The sequence below is a fragment of the Rhinolophus sinicus genome, linkage group LG10 (genome assembly GCF_036562045.2).
Source record: "Rhinolophus sinicus isolate RSC01 linkage group LG10, ASM3656204v1, whole genome shotgun sequence".
NCBI classification, from domain to species: domain Eukaryota; kingdom Metazoa; phylum Chordata; class Mammalia; order Chiroptera; family Rhinolophidae; genus Rhinolophus; species Rhinolophus sinicus.
Genome location: NC_133759.1, coordinates 14,598,742 through 14,613,143, shown reverse-complemented (window position 1 = coordinate 14,613,143; position 14,402 = coordinate 14,598,742). Strand labels below are relative to the sequence as shown.

General features: G+C 42.3%; 1 protein-coding gene across 3 annotated transcripts in view; it reads left to right on the top strand.

Annotated features, from left to right (window-relative positions):
• Positions 1 to 14,402, top strand: part of MLH1 (mutL homolog 1) — a 36,575-nt gene extending 22,173 nt beyond the window's left edge. Inside the window, exons 14-19 of one of the 3 annotated variants that reach the window (XM_019727652.2) lie at positions 5,579 to 5,687; positions 8,026 to 8,089; positions 11,569 to 11,733; positions 12,250 to 12,342; positions 12,626 to 12,739; positions 14,088 to 14,402. In XM_019727652.2, the coding sequence (XP_019583211.2) occupies positions 5,579 to 5,687; positions 8,026 to 8,089; positions 11,569 to 11,733; positions 12,250 to 12,342; positions 12,626 to 12,739; positions 14,088 to 14,255 (713 nt within the window). In that variant the 3' untranslated portion in view covers positions 14,256 to 14,402. The other 2 variants (XM_074312615.1, XM_074312616.1) reach the window with 2 other exon arrangements.

The following is a 14,402-nucleotide window of genomic DNA, read 5'->3' as shown; positions in this document are numbered from 1 at the left end:
AATTTCAATACATTTCTGAATGGGTGCAAACTATTTTCAATGCACTATAAACTTAACCTGTGTCAAGTTTGATCAGGTTTGGCATCCATGGCTGAGACTAAGATGATGAATCTAAATGTTCTAAAATTGTATATTCATACATGTTATCTCGTTTAATTCTAGAATAGTCTGGTAAGGGAGAAAGCAGATGCTGTTAACTGTGTTTTAAAGATGAGGAAATGGAGTGGAAGATGGAGGAGAGGACAGATTAGTTGGAACATCCCAGGTACATGCCTGTTGAGGGTGGGTAGTTACTGGCATGAGCTGCACGCAGCGAGGCAGCCCAGTATTTAGATGCAAAACCACATCAGCTGGCTGTGTGGGACAGGCACGCCCTGTGACTCTGACCTGAGACTGAGGCACGCTGCCGTAGGGTCTCCAAAGGGAGTAGCTGTGTGTGACGTGTGGACTGGAGTGAGCAGTTCCTTTGGATCCAGACGAAGTCTGCTGAAGCTCCTGCCAGCTGCACCATTCCTTAGCTTGTTGGGAATTTGTTCACCTTTTTGGGGCACCATTTTCCTGCTCTGTAAAATGCTACGGTGGCAGCCTTTCCTGGGCTTTGTGATGGACACCTCAGACACCATGTGCGTGCTTTGTAAACTCCAGGCCTCCATTCCGGGGAGGGACCTCTGCCTTGGGTCCTGCCCGCTGGCATTTGGTTTCCACCCGTAGCCCGCAGCAGGGGAAGCTCTTTGTCTTTGAGTTGAATGCTGTACAGGGACTTCTCTGGAGCTCAGAAGTGGTGAGGTCGGCCCCTCACCTTGATAGACCAACAGCCTGGCTACTCCCCCATAGAGCTGTGCCGCTGGCCCAGGAAGGAAGGAAGAGACTGTCCCTGTGACATTCTTAGTCGCACTTATTTGTATTTCATCAGTGTGTTGTCTATGCAGGGATCGTGTCTGTTGAGCTCACTGCCTCGTTGGCGCCCGGCAGAGTGCCTGGCATATGGACTCCGTAGGTATTTGCTAAAAGAGTGCTGAGTAAATGACTGAGAGGAGCAGCCTGGGGGGTGAAGCCCTAGAATTTATTCTGAAGGGAAGTCCAAGTTGAACACTCAGACAACTCCTGAGTCTGGTGGGTTTGCCCATTCCTGGTGGGCACAGATTCAGTCAGCAAGTAAGGTGATTTTTTTTTCATTTTTTAATTGGGTAACAGCGTGTATTTTCCAGGACCCATCAGCTCCAAGTCAAGTCATTGTCCTTCAATCTAGTTGTGGAGGGTGCAGCTCACTGGCCTATGTGGGAATCAAACTGGCAACCTTATTAAGAGCACACGCTCTAACCAACTGAGTTAACCAGCTGCCCCAAGTGAGATGAATTTTTGGCCCAGTAGCCAGTCAAATGTTCCATGGAATTAAGCTCATCTCGGATCACGGATAACTTACTTATTGCTTCTCCCGTAATTCTGATCTGTAAATTCATGAGTGAGGACAAGAAATGTCCTAAGTTGTTTGCTGCCATTTTAATGTGAAAGTGTGCTTCGCATTTTATCCACAATTTGAATTTATTGCCTTGGTCTTTGGCAAACAGTCCTGCGTCTAAATGTTCTTACCCATACTGGCACCAAATGAATTTCTCTGGTACGTGAAATTAGTTCAGCCAACATTTGTCAAGTATCTTCTTGGTACAGAGTGTGCCCTGCCGAGCCCTGAGGCAGAGAGTGAGATGAATGACCCATGACTCCTGCCTTGAAGATAGCACAGTGTCGTGGGGACTGTTGAATAAATAACTGGCTGCAACATCAGGCAGAATAAGAGACGCTGTGTAACAGAGAGGCCACTTCAGCAGAGCCCCATGTGAGATCTGCCTGGGGGCTTCCTGACCATCTCACTGGCACCCAGGGCTTCTCTGCAGGAGGTCGCCTGGACCTAGGGGACTGGTTGCCCTTCCCTGGGGTTTGCCTTTCCTTTCTGCTTCTCCGAAAAGACTGCTGGGACCCAAGGCCTCCTTGTGAACACAGATGTGCAGTTTGGCTTTGAAGCACAGAACTTTGTCCCATTTTGCCGCTGACAGAATGGTAGGGAAAGGCCCACAAATTTCTGGTGCTGTGGGGTCTTTAGGAGAGGAATGAAATACAGGTCTGATAAGAGGTCCTGAAGAGGTCCACGTCCTCGTAGCTGGTCTTCTCTGTTGATTGGCTGCAGCTCGGGAAGCCCTGTGCCCAGGAGCAGCCGCCCCCACCCCCACTCGCCGGCTACACTTCAGTAGCTGCGGATGCCGCAAACGTTCCATGACAAATCTGTGGAAAAATCTCTGACCCTTCTTAGTGGATTACACTGCTTCTCTTTCCTCCAGTGCCTCATTATTCAAGATTATTTGATGTTCTCCAGCTTTTAAAATAATCATTTTCCGCCTACACAGAACATCCTGCTGAGACATTGAGTTTCCAGTGGGAACAGAGGGGAACACTTACTCTAAAACTGAAGAAAATAAGCTGCTTCTTATGGGGGGGAGCAGGGAGTGTTGCAGAACTTATGTAACAATGAGAATTCACTTGTGATGCCCAAGCTTTAAAAAAAGTATAATAAAAACGTGATGTGCAGGCTTGTTGCTGCCCCCACGACCCCTACCCTGTTGTCTCCAGCGCCTCGTCCCCCAGCCCCCTTAATGGTGGTAATGTTTTTACTTCTTTCATTAAGACACACACACACACACAAGTATATACGATATATCAGTAAATGAAAATCATATTTATCAAGTACATGTAGGATCTACAGAAGGAAACGAAGGACATGTGCTAAAACAGCACCATCACCTTTGAAGCTTTTAGGTCCGGTTGCCTTTCCCATCCCCTTCCCTTCTCCCTTCAGGGTAACTAGACCCTAAATTTTGTGATTATTATTTCCTTTCTTTTTGTTGTAGTTTAACCACCCATACTTGTAGCCCTAAAAAACTTGTTTAGTTTTACAAGTCTTAAATTTTACATAAATGGAATTATACTGTGTTTTTCTGAGATATATTTACCAGGGGTGCCAAAAAAATGGATACAAGTGGACACTTAGGTCAACGTTGCTCAAGCAGTAGTTCTCCGTGATCAGAAGTGTCTGGATGTTGATGGTAACCACTTTGAGCACCTCTTGCAATTGCAAAAGTCAAATGTGATTTGTATTCATCTTTTGTTAACAGTATATATTGAGTATTACAACGGTAATACAGTTTTCCTTTCTTAAAATATGTATACATTTTTTTGGCACCCTCTTTATACATTCCTAAAATGGCATCCATCTTTTCTGTGTGATAGATTCTACTTCATGACCACATTGCATGTTCATTCTGCTGTTGAGGGACATTTGGAAGACTCATGGCCTCATCCCTGCCTCTCACAGCCCATCCATTTTCCCACCTGTGACAGGATCAAGAGCTTGGCCCGCTGGCTGGGAAACTCTGCCACAGGGTACACAGTTAGGAGAGTTACTGTTGGGTCATAAAATGACAAAGCATTTTGCAAACGGTTCAGATACATGTACAGTCCCACCAACAATGTGAAGAAGTTGCATTTGCTCCACTCTTTCTCCAGTGTTTGATATGGTCAGATTTTTTACCAGTTTGGTGTTTGTGAAATGAAATCTGATGGTGGTTTTTATTTGTGTTTCTCTGGTTACGGATAAAGTTGAGTCAGTGTATTTCCTCTTCTATTAAGTACTCTTTCAGGTTTTTTGCCCATTTTTTTCTGTTGGGTTTTTGTTTTTTTTCTAACTGATTTTCAGAGTTCTTTATATATTCTGAATAGTAATCAGGTACATGGAAATATCTTCTCCCAATTTAGGGCTCATCTGGTATTTTTTTATTATTTTTTATAAACACTGGTTTTATGAACAGAAATTTTTAGATTTAATGTAGGCAGATTTTATGAATTGTTCTTTATAGACTGGCTCTTTTATCTTATTTAGGAAATTCTTCTCTCTCTAAGATAATTTAATATATGCTCTTACATTGTCTCCTAAAATGCTTGCACTTGAATCTCTGTTCCCCTGGAATTCATCTGTGGTGTGTGGCATCAGTCGCAGTTTTCATGAGAGGATCTCACCGTTCTATAAGACATTGTTCCTGGCAGGTTGTTTGGATTCAGCGAATATTATTTGCTCATACATTCTTTCCCTCTGACCTTTCATGGTCTGCCCTAAGTACATCCTTCACTGGGGATTGGGTGGCAAACTGAGTTTTGCTTTGTCATCCTTATTTTGAAAACTTTTTTGGTTGGGTTTAGTATGTCAGATTGGCAATTATTTTTTCTTGAGGTGTTATTCTATCAGTTTTCAGCTTCTACTGTTGCTATTGAAAGTTCAGCTTTCAGTCTTATAGTTTATTACCTTGTGGGTAATCTCTCTCTCGTCTCTGAGTGCTTTTAAGATCTCTTTTCTTTAGGGTCCTACAATATCTCTGTGTCAGGTGTGGATTTTGCTGGGCTTTGGAGCTGAGGCTCGGTGTCTTTTATTACCTCTCTTTTCCATCTTTGTCTCTGTGCTGCGTTCTGGATAATTTCTTTAGATCCACCTTCCAGTTAATTACCTCGCCAGCTTTGTCTAACCTGTTGTTAAGTCTGTCTTGATTTTTAATTTCAATTCTTATATTTTTCAATTTTAGAAGTTTTACTTGGTTCTTTTGGAAATCTTGATCATTTTTGATAGTCTCCTGCTACTAACTGTTTTAATACTTCTTAAACATACTGAACATACTTTATCTTCTTTGCTGATATTTCCAGTCTCTGAAACCTTTGCAGATACGGTTCTGTGCTTTCTTCTATACTCGAATTCTTGGTGCCTGGTTTCTTTGTGTGTTTTCTAATTGTTGACTGCTACTTCCTGGTACTGTATCTGTGAAGAATTATTTGAAGCCTGGATTGAAGATGAATTTCTCCAGAGAATTTGCATTTGATTCTGTCAGGGACCTGGAGGAACAGTCAGCCTGGAATCAGTTTAAACTAAAATCTGCACTTAAGGATTCCAGGCAGCCCGCTTAGTGTGAATCCTGGCTGCAGAAGCACGTGAGGACCAGCTGATGGTTACAGATTCTCAGGGGGATAATTTTTTCTTTACTCCCAGCACTAAGGCTGGAGGCTGGTGGGCACTGACCTTTGAGGGGCAGGGACGTGGGACATGTTAGTAGTTCTTTCCTTTCACACTGAGGGAGTCCTTGGGGTCTCAGCTTCATGTGCTGGGGAAGTAGTCTGTTTGACTCCCCATTTCAAACCATTTCTAGGCTTCTGTTGTTTTTTTTCTCCACACCTGAGAGCCTGCAGAAACTAAAGTTCATGATTCCTGAGGTTCCCTTAGCATCTGGATAAAGCTGGCTTCAGAGCTCTCCTTACTTCTCTGGCTTCCTGCTTTGCCTTAGATTGTGGACTTTGAGTATTCTTGACTCTTTGGTAATTCCTTGCTGAATTATGAAAGATTAGTTATGCTTTATTCCTCATTTGTTTTCCTCAAGAAGTTCGGCTCAGCACCTTTGCTTGTTTGTTGTCTCTACCTATGATGCTTGGTGCTTTGGGCTGCAGAGAGGTGTTGGTGGGATGCCATCACTTACCTGTTTTTGTTTTCCAGCTCTGCGGGAGATGCTGCATAACCACTCCTTTGTGGGCTGTGTGAATCCTCAGTGGGCCCTGGCACAGCACCAGACCAAGTTATACCTGCTCAACACCACCAAACTTAGGTAAGTCAGAGAGTGTGTGAAAACAGCAGGGCCGCCAGACAAGTGGTCTTGGAGGCACAGGCCCCAAAACCGGGGAGAACAGCCTGGTGCAGTTGGAAAGGGCCCAGGCTTCGGAGTCCAACACACGTAGTCTCAAATCCAGGTTCAGCCATTGACCATTGATGTGACCGCGGACAAGTTCCTTTCCAAAACTGCATCTCAGAATTTTCATCTGTAAATTGGGATAAATGTGCAGACTTTTGTGAGGATAAGAAATACCCTGAGAAGCCTAGTGCTTCATGTTCAGTGACTGTTGGCTGCTGTGAACCAGGTGTTGAGGGCTTAGTGCTCATAGAGCATTGTAGCATCTGCTGTGTACTGCAGGGTACGGTGGGGATGCAAGAGAAAGAGGTCCTGATGCCTCCTTGCCTCCCAGCTTTGGGAATGTGGCGAAGGCTTACTCCAGCCACCAAACAAGCCAGTGGGGTTGATGAGCACAGGAAGGGTGATCCCAGCCGTGCCATTTCTGTTGATTGTTTCCAGGGACGTTGGTGGATGACTCCTGTTGAGTCAAGAACCAGTATTAAATATGTTCTTTAGTCGGTAGTAGACGGGAGGGTGACGCCACCTTCCATCTACTTTTCCCCACTAAGCGCTTCTGTGGCCCCCACAGTGCTGCTTGGCCCTGCAAGTGGGGCAGCCGCTGTATGTTGCTTGCAGTTGGCACACGGAAGAAAAACCTGTTTGCGCTCCCTGACCTAGAAACTGCCCCGGTTCAGCAGTTTACTGTTAGCACACATGCCTCCTTGGATATTTGGAACTCATTCCTCCTGAGCTTGGAAACCCTTTTGGTGCAGCTCTGTTCAGAGTCCATTGTCTTTGAGAATCCTCAGGCTTCCACAGTGAGCTGACTCTTATTTCTTTTCCAGCATATCTAAGTGCATGATTTCCAAGCCTCTGAATCACAGCTTTGTCCAGGTTTTTTCATGTCAGATGTGAATCCAGGCCAGTCTCAGAATTTCAGCTATTAATAAATGTGAACGGTTTCCCAGTGAGAAGGTCAACACAGAGAAAGAACCAGGTTCTGAGTGCAATGTCTAGAGCCAACTCTTTCCTTTCCCACTTTACTAACTATAACTCACTGGGAGCCTCAGTTTCCCCACTGTAATGCAGGCATAGCAGATGCTTCATCTGTTCTGATAAAATGAAAAGAAGTCTTTAACAAGACCTATATGGTTCAAATTGCATTCAGAACTATGAAGTACCATTTATTTCAATTCTATATTTTTGTAAGTAGTTCATTGTATACTTCACAGCTTTTTTGTTTTGTTTTGAGGGGATGTGATTTAATCTTATTTTCAATTATAGTTGGCATTCAATATTATTTTAGATTAGTTTCAGATGTACAGCATAGTGGTTAAACATTTATATAATTTAAAAAGTCATCCCCCCCAGTACCCACCTGGCACCATAAATAATTATTACAACATTATTGACTAAATTCCTTACGCTATGCTTTATATCTCCATGACTGTTTTGTAACTACCATTTTGTACTTCTTAATCCCTTCACCTTTTCCATCCAATCCCCAACCCCTTTCCCATCTGGCAACCATCAGTTCTCTGTATCTATGAGTCCGTGTCTGTTTTGTTTGTTTATTTTGTTCTTTAGATTCCACAAATAAATAAATTTGTAATGGTATTTATCTTTCTCTGATTTTTTTACTCAGCATAATACCCTCTAGGTCCCTCCATGTTGTCACAACCTCAAAGCTGCTTTTGAAATGTTGCCAGCCAGTGCATCGTCCTAAAGCATATACCAGCATAGGCTAATTCTGCCTTATGTCCACCCCTGATTGTTTAGAAAGTCTCTGTGCTCTCCTATACATTCCATAGTATTAGGTTGTGCAAAAGTAATTGCAGTTTTTGCAATTTTTAACCTTTTAAACCGCAATTACTTTTGCACCAACCTAATATTTTTAATGGTGAGATATAAAAGAATATGATTTATAGGATTCTTTATAAGTGGGAAAAAGGCGAGCAAACAGAAACTCTGTCAGTTTCATTGCAGGTGTCAAAACCTTGCATAGCACCAGAGCGTGGGTGAGAACCAGCCGGACTCGGTCGCAGTGCTTGAGCCTGTGCGTAGAGGCCGGCCAGAGCCCTGGCTGCAGCGCATTAGAATCCTCGCTCTGTGGAGGAAAAGGAGATCTTGGTAGCCTGTTAAACAGCTTCCACAGCAAGGCAGAACCATCTGTGTCCCATCCAGTTTCAGGGGTAGTTCTCCCCTTTGTCCCTACGGTTTGGCTCTCACGCAGGGATTCAGCTTTTCCTTAAAATCATTTCATTTGTATTTTCAGTGAAGAACTGTTCTACCAGATACTCATTTATGATTTTGCCAACTTTGGTGTTCTGAGGTTATCGGTAAGTTTATTTTCTGCCTCTCGTTTCTGAAACTTCAACAACTGGTTATTTCTGAAATTAATAGCTTTACCCTGATCTCTTATTTGTAGTATATTAAATTTTTCTAAATATGCGTAGGATAGTTTCTGTATTATATGATTTACATATGGAGGTATCTTTAATTATAATAGTTTTATACAAAGCAGAACTGTCATTTGGTAGCCAACTTAAACAATGCTTTTTATTATTATGGAAATTAATTTATCTATTTAAGAAAACTGGTAGAGATAAAAATATTAATAGAAATAAATGTTCTCTAAAGCCCATGACTTAAACACAACCCCAACCAAGAATTTTAGTCCATTTTTTCCAAAACTTTTTCATTGCCTAATTTTAATTTAGAGTTAAAATCACACTACATATCTGTGTAATTTCATATCTTCTTTTTACATGGACACACTCCATAAAAAAGCCTTTTGGAATTTTTATTGGGATTGTGTTTAATCTATAGATCAATTTGGGGAGAAAAATCTGTTGTTAGATTTATCCTTTAGTGTTTCACATTATTTGATGCTATTGTAGATGACGTTTTAAAAAAAATTCCAATTGTTTATTGTAAGTATGTAGAAATACAAGTGTTTTTGTACATTGGTCATGTATCTTGCAAACTTGTTAAACTCACTCATTAGTTGTAATAAGATAAGATTCCATCAGATTTTCTACGTAGATCATAGTGTCTGAATAAAGACAGTTTTATTTCTTCCTGTCTGGGCTGGATGCCTTTTGTTTCTCTTGCCTGATTGCACTGGTTAGAATCTTAGTACAATATTGAATAGAAGAGGTGAGAACGGAAATCCTTGTCTTGTTCCTGTTGTAGGGGAAAAGCATTCAGTTGTTCCGCTGTAGGTAGTTTTGTAGATGCCCCTTATAAGGTTGAGGAAGTTCCCTTCTCTTCCTTGGTTGCTCAGAGTTTTTATTCAGGAATGATGTTGAATTTTTTCGAGTACTTTTTCTTGTATCTGTTAAGATAACTGTATAGTTTTTTTTCCCCTAGTTTGTTAATATAGGAAATTAATTACATTGATTTTCATATATTAAACCAGTCATGCATTCCTGGGATGAACCCTACTTGTAGCCAGTGTATTATCCTTGTTATTTATTATTGGAATTGATTTGCTAAAATTTTGTTTACAATTCTTACATCTGTGTTCATGAATGGTATTGGTTTGTAATTTCCTTGTAATATCTTTGTCTGGTTTTGGTGTCAGGGTAATTGGGTCTCATAGAATGAGTTGGGAAGTATCCTCTCCTTTTCCATCTTCTGAAGGACTTTGTGTACAATTGGTGTTTATTCCTTTACTGTTTGGTGGAATTCACCAGTGAAGCCATCTGGGTCTGGAGATTTCCTCAGAGGAAGGTTTTTAACTAAAAATTCAATTTATTTCATAGAGAGAGCTATTCAGATGAACTTTTTCTTCTTAAATGAGCCTTGGTACTTTGTGTTTTTTTTTCAAGGAATTTGTCCATTTAAATTTTTGAGTTTATTGGCATGAGGTTGTTCATAATATTTTTTATTATTATTTTAATGTCTGTAGATCTGTAATGACGTGACCTCCCTCATTCCTACTTTTTTTTTTTTTTTTAAGATTTTATTGGGGAAAGGGAACAGGACTTTTATTGGGGAACAGTGTGTACTTCCAGGACTTTTTTCCAAGTCAAGTTGTTGTCCTTTCAATCTTAGTTGTGGAGGGTGCCGTTCAGCTTCAAGTTGTTGTCCTGTCAGTCTTAGTTGTGGAGGGCACAGCTCAGCTCCAGGTCCAGTTGCCATTGCTAGTTGCACGGGGTGCAGCCCACCATCCCTTCCGGGAGTCATCAACCTTGTGGTTGAGAGGATGCGTTCCAACCAACTGAGCCATCCGGGAGCGGCAGCTCAGCTCAAGGTGCTGTGTTCAATCTTAGTTGCAGGGGGTAGAACCCACCATCCCTTGTGGGAGTCAAGGAATCGAACTGGCAACCTTGTGGTTGAGAGCCCACTGGGCCATGTGGGAATCGAACCGGCAGCCTTCGGAGTTAGGAGCACGGAGCTCTAACCGCCTGAGCCACCGGGCCGGCCCCCTCATTCCTACTGTTGATAATTTATATCCTCCTTTTAGGTGATCAATCTGGCTAAAGGTTTATTAATTTTATTTATCTCAAACCAACTCTGACTTTTGGTTTCATTGATTTTTCTCAATTTTTCTGTCATTGATATCTGCTCTGATTTTTTCCTTTCTTCTTATTTTAGGTTTAATTTGCTCTTCTGTTTCACATTTCTTAAGGTGGAAGCTGGGGTCACTCATTTGAGATCTTTTTTCTAAGATAGGTGTTAAGTGCTATAAATTTCCCTTAAGTACTGCTTTAGCAGCTTCCCACAAATTTTGATGTTTCTTTCATTTTCATTCAGATCAAAATACTTTCTGATTTCTCTTGATTTCTTCTTTGACCCTCAGGTTATTCAGAAGCATGTTATTTAGTTTCTACTTGGGAATTTTCCAGAGACTGATTATTTTAATTTAATTCCATTTTGGTCAGAAACCATACTTGAATCCTTTTACACTTACTGACATGTTTTATGGCCCAAAATATGGTCTATGTTGGTAAATGTTCCATGTGCACTTGAAAAGAGTTTGTATTCTGGTCTTGAGTAGAATGTTGTATAAATGGCAAGTGTATCAAGTTGATAGTGAAACTTAAATTGTCTATATCCTGGTTTTCTGTCTACTTGTTCTGTCAGTTATTGAGAAAGGGGTATTAAAACCTCCAGCTGTAATTGTGAATTTGTCTATTTCTCTTTGCAGTTCTATCTATTAGTTTTATCCTTCATGTTTTTAAAGCTCTGTTTATTGAGTGTATAAACATTTAGGATTGTTAAGTCCTTTTGATTGAGTCCTCTAGGATTATGAAAAAATAAGAACAGTGCACTGTGGGTTTAGAACATGTAAAGGGAAAATGTATGACCACAGTAACGAGATCAGAAAAGGAAAAATGGAAGAAAATTTAGCCATCTTATTTTTAACAATCGCTTTCAGTGTTCTTCCTTAGTAAGATGATTTATCTAAAATATCATTTAACTTATTCACCTTCCCCCTTGCTTTGGTTATGGTAAGGCAGTAGAAAGAAATGAATGGTCTTGATCTGCCTAGTGATTTTCTAGAAAGAAGGAAGTGGAATCTTTAAAACTACACAATAGGGAAGTGCCTCCTCACAGCCTCACCCTTCCTACCTGCTCAGCAGGCGATTTGTCTGGCACAGCCTCTGTTGAAATGGCCATTGGTGAGGAACAAGGGGTTTTGTTGTGGATTTTGTTGTTTTCTTAGGGAATGAGTGTTAGATCTGTGGGTTCTCACCTCCAATTGGGACCATGGTTTTGTGACTCTTCTAATAGTGGTTTTGAGGGAAAATGTGGGCTTCTTTGGAGGCCCTGTTAATGCTTGCTCTTTAACGTTCTTGCTCCTTCCCAGGAGCCAGCACCACTCTTTGACCTCGCCATGCTCGCTTTAGATAGTCCCGAGAGTGGCTGGACAGAGGAAGATGGTCCCAAAGAAGGACTTGCCGAATACATTGTTGAGTTTCTGAAAAAGAAGACTGAGATGCTTGCAGACTATTTCTCTTTGGAAATTGACGAGGTGTGTGACAGCCATTTTTATGCCTGTTGTATCCTTCAGAATCAAATTCTGTAGTTGGTCCAAGATCAGGAGACTCGGCATTTGCATTTCTAGGCTACCCTACAGTTTTATCATCCATCGTGCCCATTGCTGTTCCCAGGGTGAAGGACCCAGACACAAAGAACAGCTGAATGCCCCAGTCCCTGCAAGCCAGTGAATGAGTTCATGCTGCGTCCCTGGTTCTCCTGTTTCTTCCTCTTACCCCTTCACTTCGGGGCTTTCCTTCTCAGTAAGACCATTGGTTGGTGAGCAGATCAAAGAAGAGGTTGTTCTGTTACATGTCGGGACAAAAAGCTCTTGCAGGTGCTTGGCTCTTAATTGCCCCCCTTGCCCAGCCCAGCCAAGCACCTGCCCACCAGAATGATACGTACGAGGAGAAGACCTGGAGGAAGCTCTGGGGAAATGGAATTTGTTTAAACTAAACTGTAATAGTATTATTTCTTGGCCCCCTGTCCTGGCCTTTCTTCCTACAAACAGGAAGGGAACCTGATTGGCTTGCCCCTTCTGATCGACAACTACGTGCCCCCATTGGAGGGTCTGCCGATCTTCATTCTTCGACTAGCCACTGAGGCAAGTGATCAAACCCGTACTAAGTAGGTGGGTATGTGGGTGTGTGCTAGGAGGAGGGCACTGGGCCCTGCCTTCGTTTGGAGTAATAAAGATGAAAAGGGTAAAATAGCTAAAGGCCCTCTTGTACCCCCATCTACCCCAGTGATACTCAGCGGTTCCAATTTACAGCTTTAATGCCTAAAAGGTCACATTTAGGTTTAAAGTCATCTGTGATCTCCATTTAGAAATCAGGTGTGTTTAAAGCACATGCTTGTGTTGAGGTATTGAATTCTCTTTGGACCAGGTGAACTGGGATGAAGAAAAGGAATGTTTTGAAAGCCTCAGTAAAGAATGTGCTATGTTTTACTCCATCCGGAAGCAGTATGTATCTGAGGAGTCGACCCTTTCAGGCCAGCAGGTACTGTGGTGATGCACGCTGGCACCCCAGGACTGGGATGGGCCCTCACACAACCATTAGGAGATGAAACATGCTCATCTCTAAATTCCTAGGATTTCATTGTCCATAAGGGTTAAATGCAATGGTCAGCTTTTATTCATGATTTTTATTTTCTTCTACTGGAGGGACCTCCAGAGTGATCTCATTGTCAAATGTAAAAACACAGCCATCACAGTGAGAGGTGGGAGGCTGAGTTCAGACTGTCCAGGGCCAAGGGGTCCGTATCTCCCAGTGTTAGTCCTAAGTGTAGCCACAGTCTTCAGATTCTGGGCCAGCCTCCCCAGGCTCTTTCAGCTTTTGCCATAGTCTACATTTGACCACTGCTTTGCCAGGAAAACAAGGCTGTACTGAGAGATCCCCAGCTCTTCTTAAGGAAGGTCCACTTGACACAAAAAGGGCCTAGGTTCCTCAGGTTTCCATGTCACTTTTTCCGATTAGATGACAGTGCTTTTCAATCAACAACTATTTTGGATGGTTTCGTTGGGTGGAGGCATTGGGGATTGAAATAGTCTAAGAATCAAAGGGTGGCACCTTGCCATGCATAAGTAACCTTGGTGATTACTTACAGTCATCCTCTGAGGTGAAGTGATAAGCTCCAGTTTCATAGGTGACGAAACTAAGGGACAGTTGGTATACTCAGGGGTCCCCAGAGCCTGTAGGTGTTGGAGCAGATTCAGTCCCAGGTCCTACTGGCCAAAGCCCCTAGGGAATATCTCATTCCAGGGGAGGATGTAAGGTAGCACACTCAAACTGTGCTGAGTACCTCATTTGATTGGAACAATTTACTTCAAGGAAAGGATGAATGAGAAAGAACATCTTTTTGTACATGAGACAGAGAAGGCTCAACTGTAGGAGAGGAAGGGTGAATCACAACAATCCTCGTTATTTTTATTTTCATTTCTTACCTGTGGCGCTTTTTGGAAAACAGCTATATTAAGATCCCCAAATTTTGCAATGAATTAGAAATTTACTTCCTATTATTGCTGTCCAAACATTATAGTCAAGATCAGACACAGTAAACACATAGTTAGATCCTGCCACAATAAACACATTCTCCCTGAATGGAAACACAGGTTCCAGGGAAGAAAGTATCATGAGAGCTGTGGCTTCTTTGCCCCCATCTCTTCTCGTGTCCAGGCCTACAGGATCCCTGTGAGGCTGGCCCAGAAAGGATGCTTCACAAGCATTAGGTAACACAGCCCATTATAAGCTACTGAGACTTTCCCGGCCCAGTGCATGTCAGCCAGGAAGCCAGTGTACGTCGGGATGCAAACGGGGAGGCTTATGACATGAAACATGTCTTTTCCAGAGTGAAGTGCCTGGCCCCACTCCAAGCCCCTGGAAGTGGACTGTGGAACACATTATCTACAAAGCCTTCCGCTCACACCTTCTGCCTCCTAAACATTTCACAGAAGATGGAAATATCCTGCAGCTTGCTAACCTGCCCGATCTATACAAAGTCTTTGAGAGGTGTTAAATATGGTCATTTATGGACTCGGGGGTGTTGTTCTTCCTTTGTATCCTGATGTTGGTAGGTCTTAAGGTTGAAGACTTTTCCTTCTAACTAGTAGCACTCCGTGTGCATGGTTGATTGACTATAAATAAATTGTCAGATGTGTCCTAA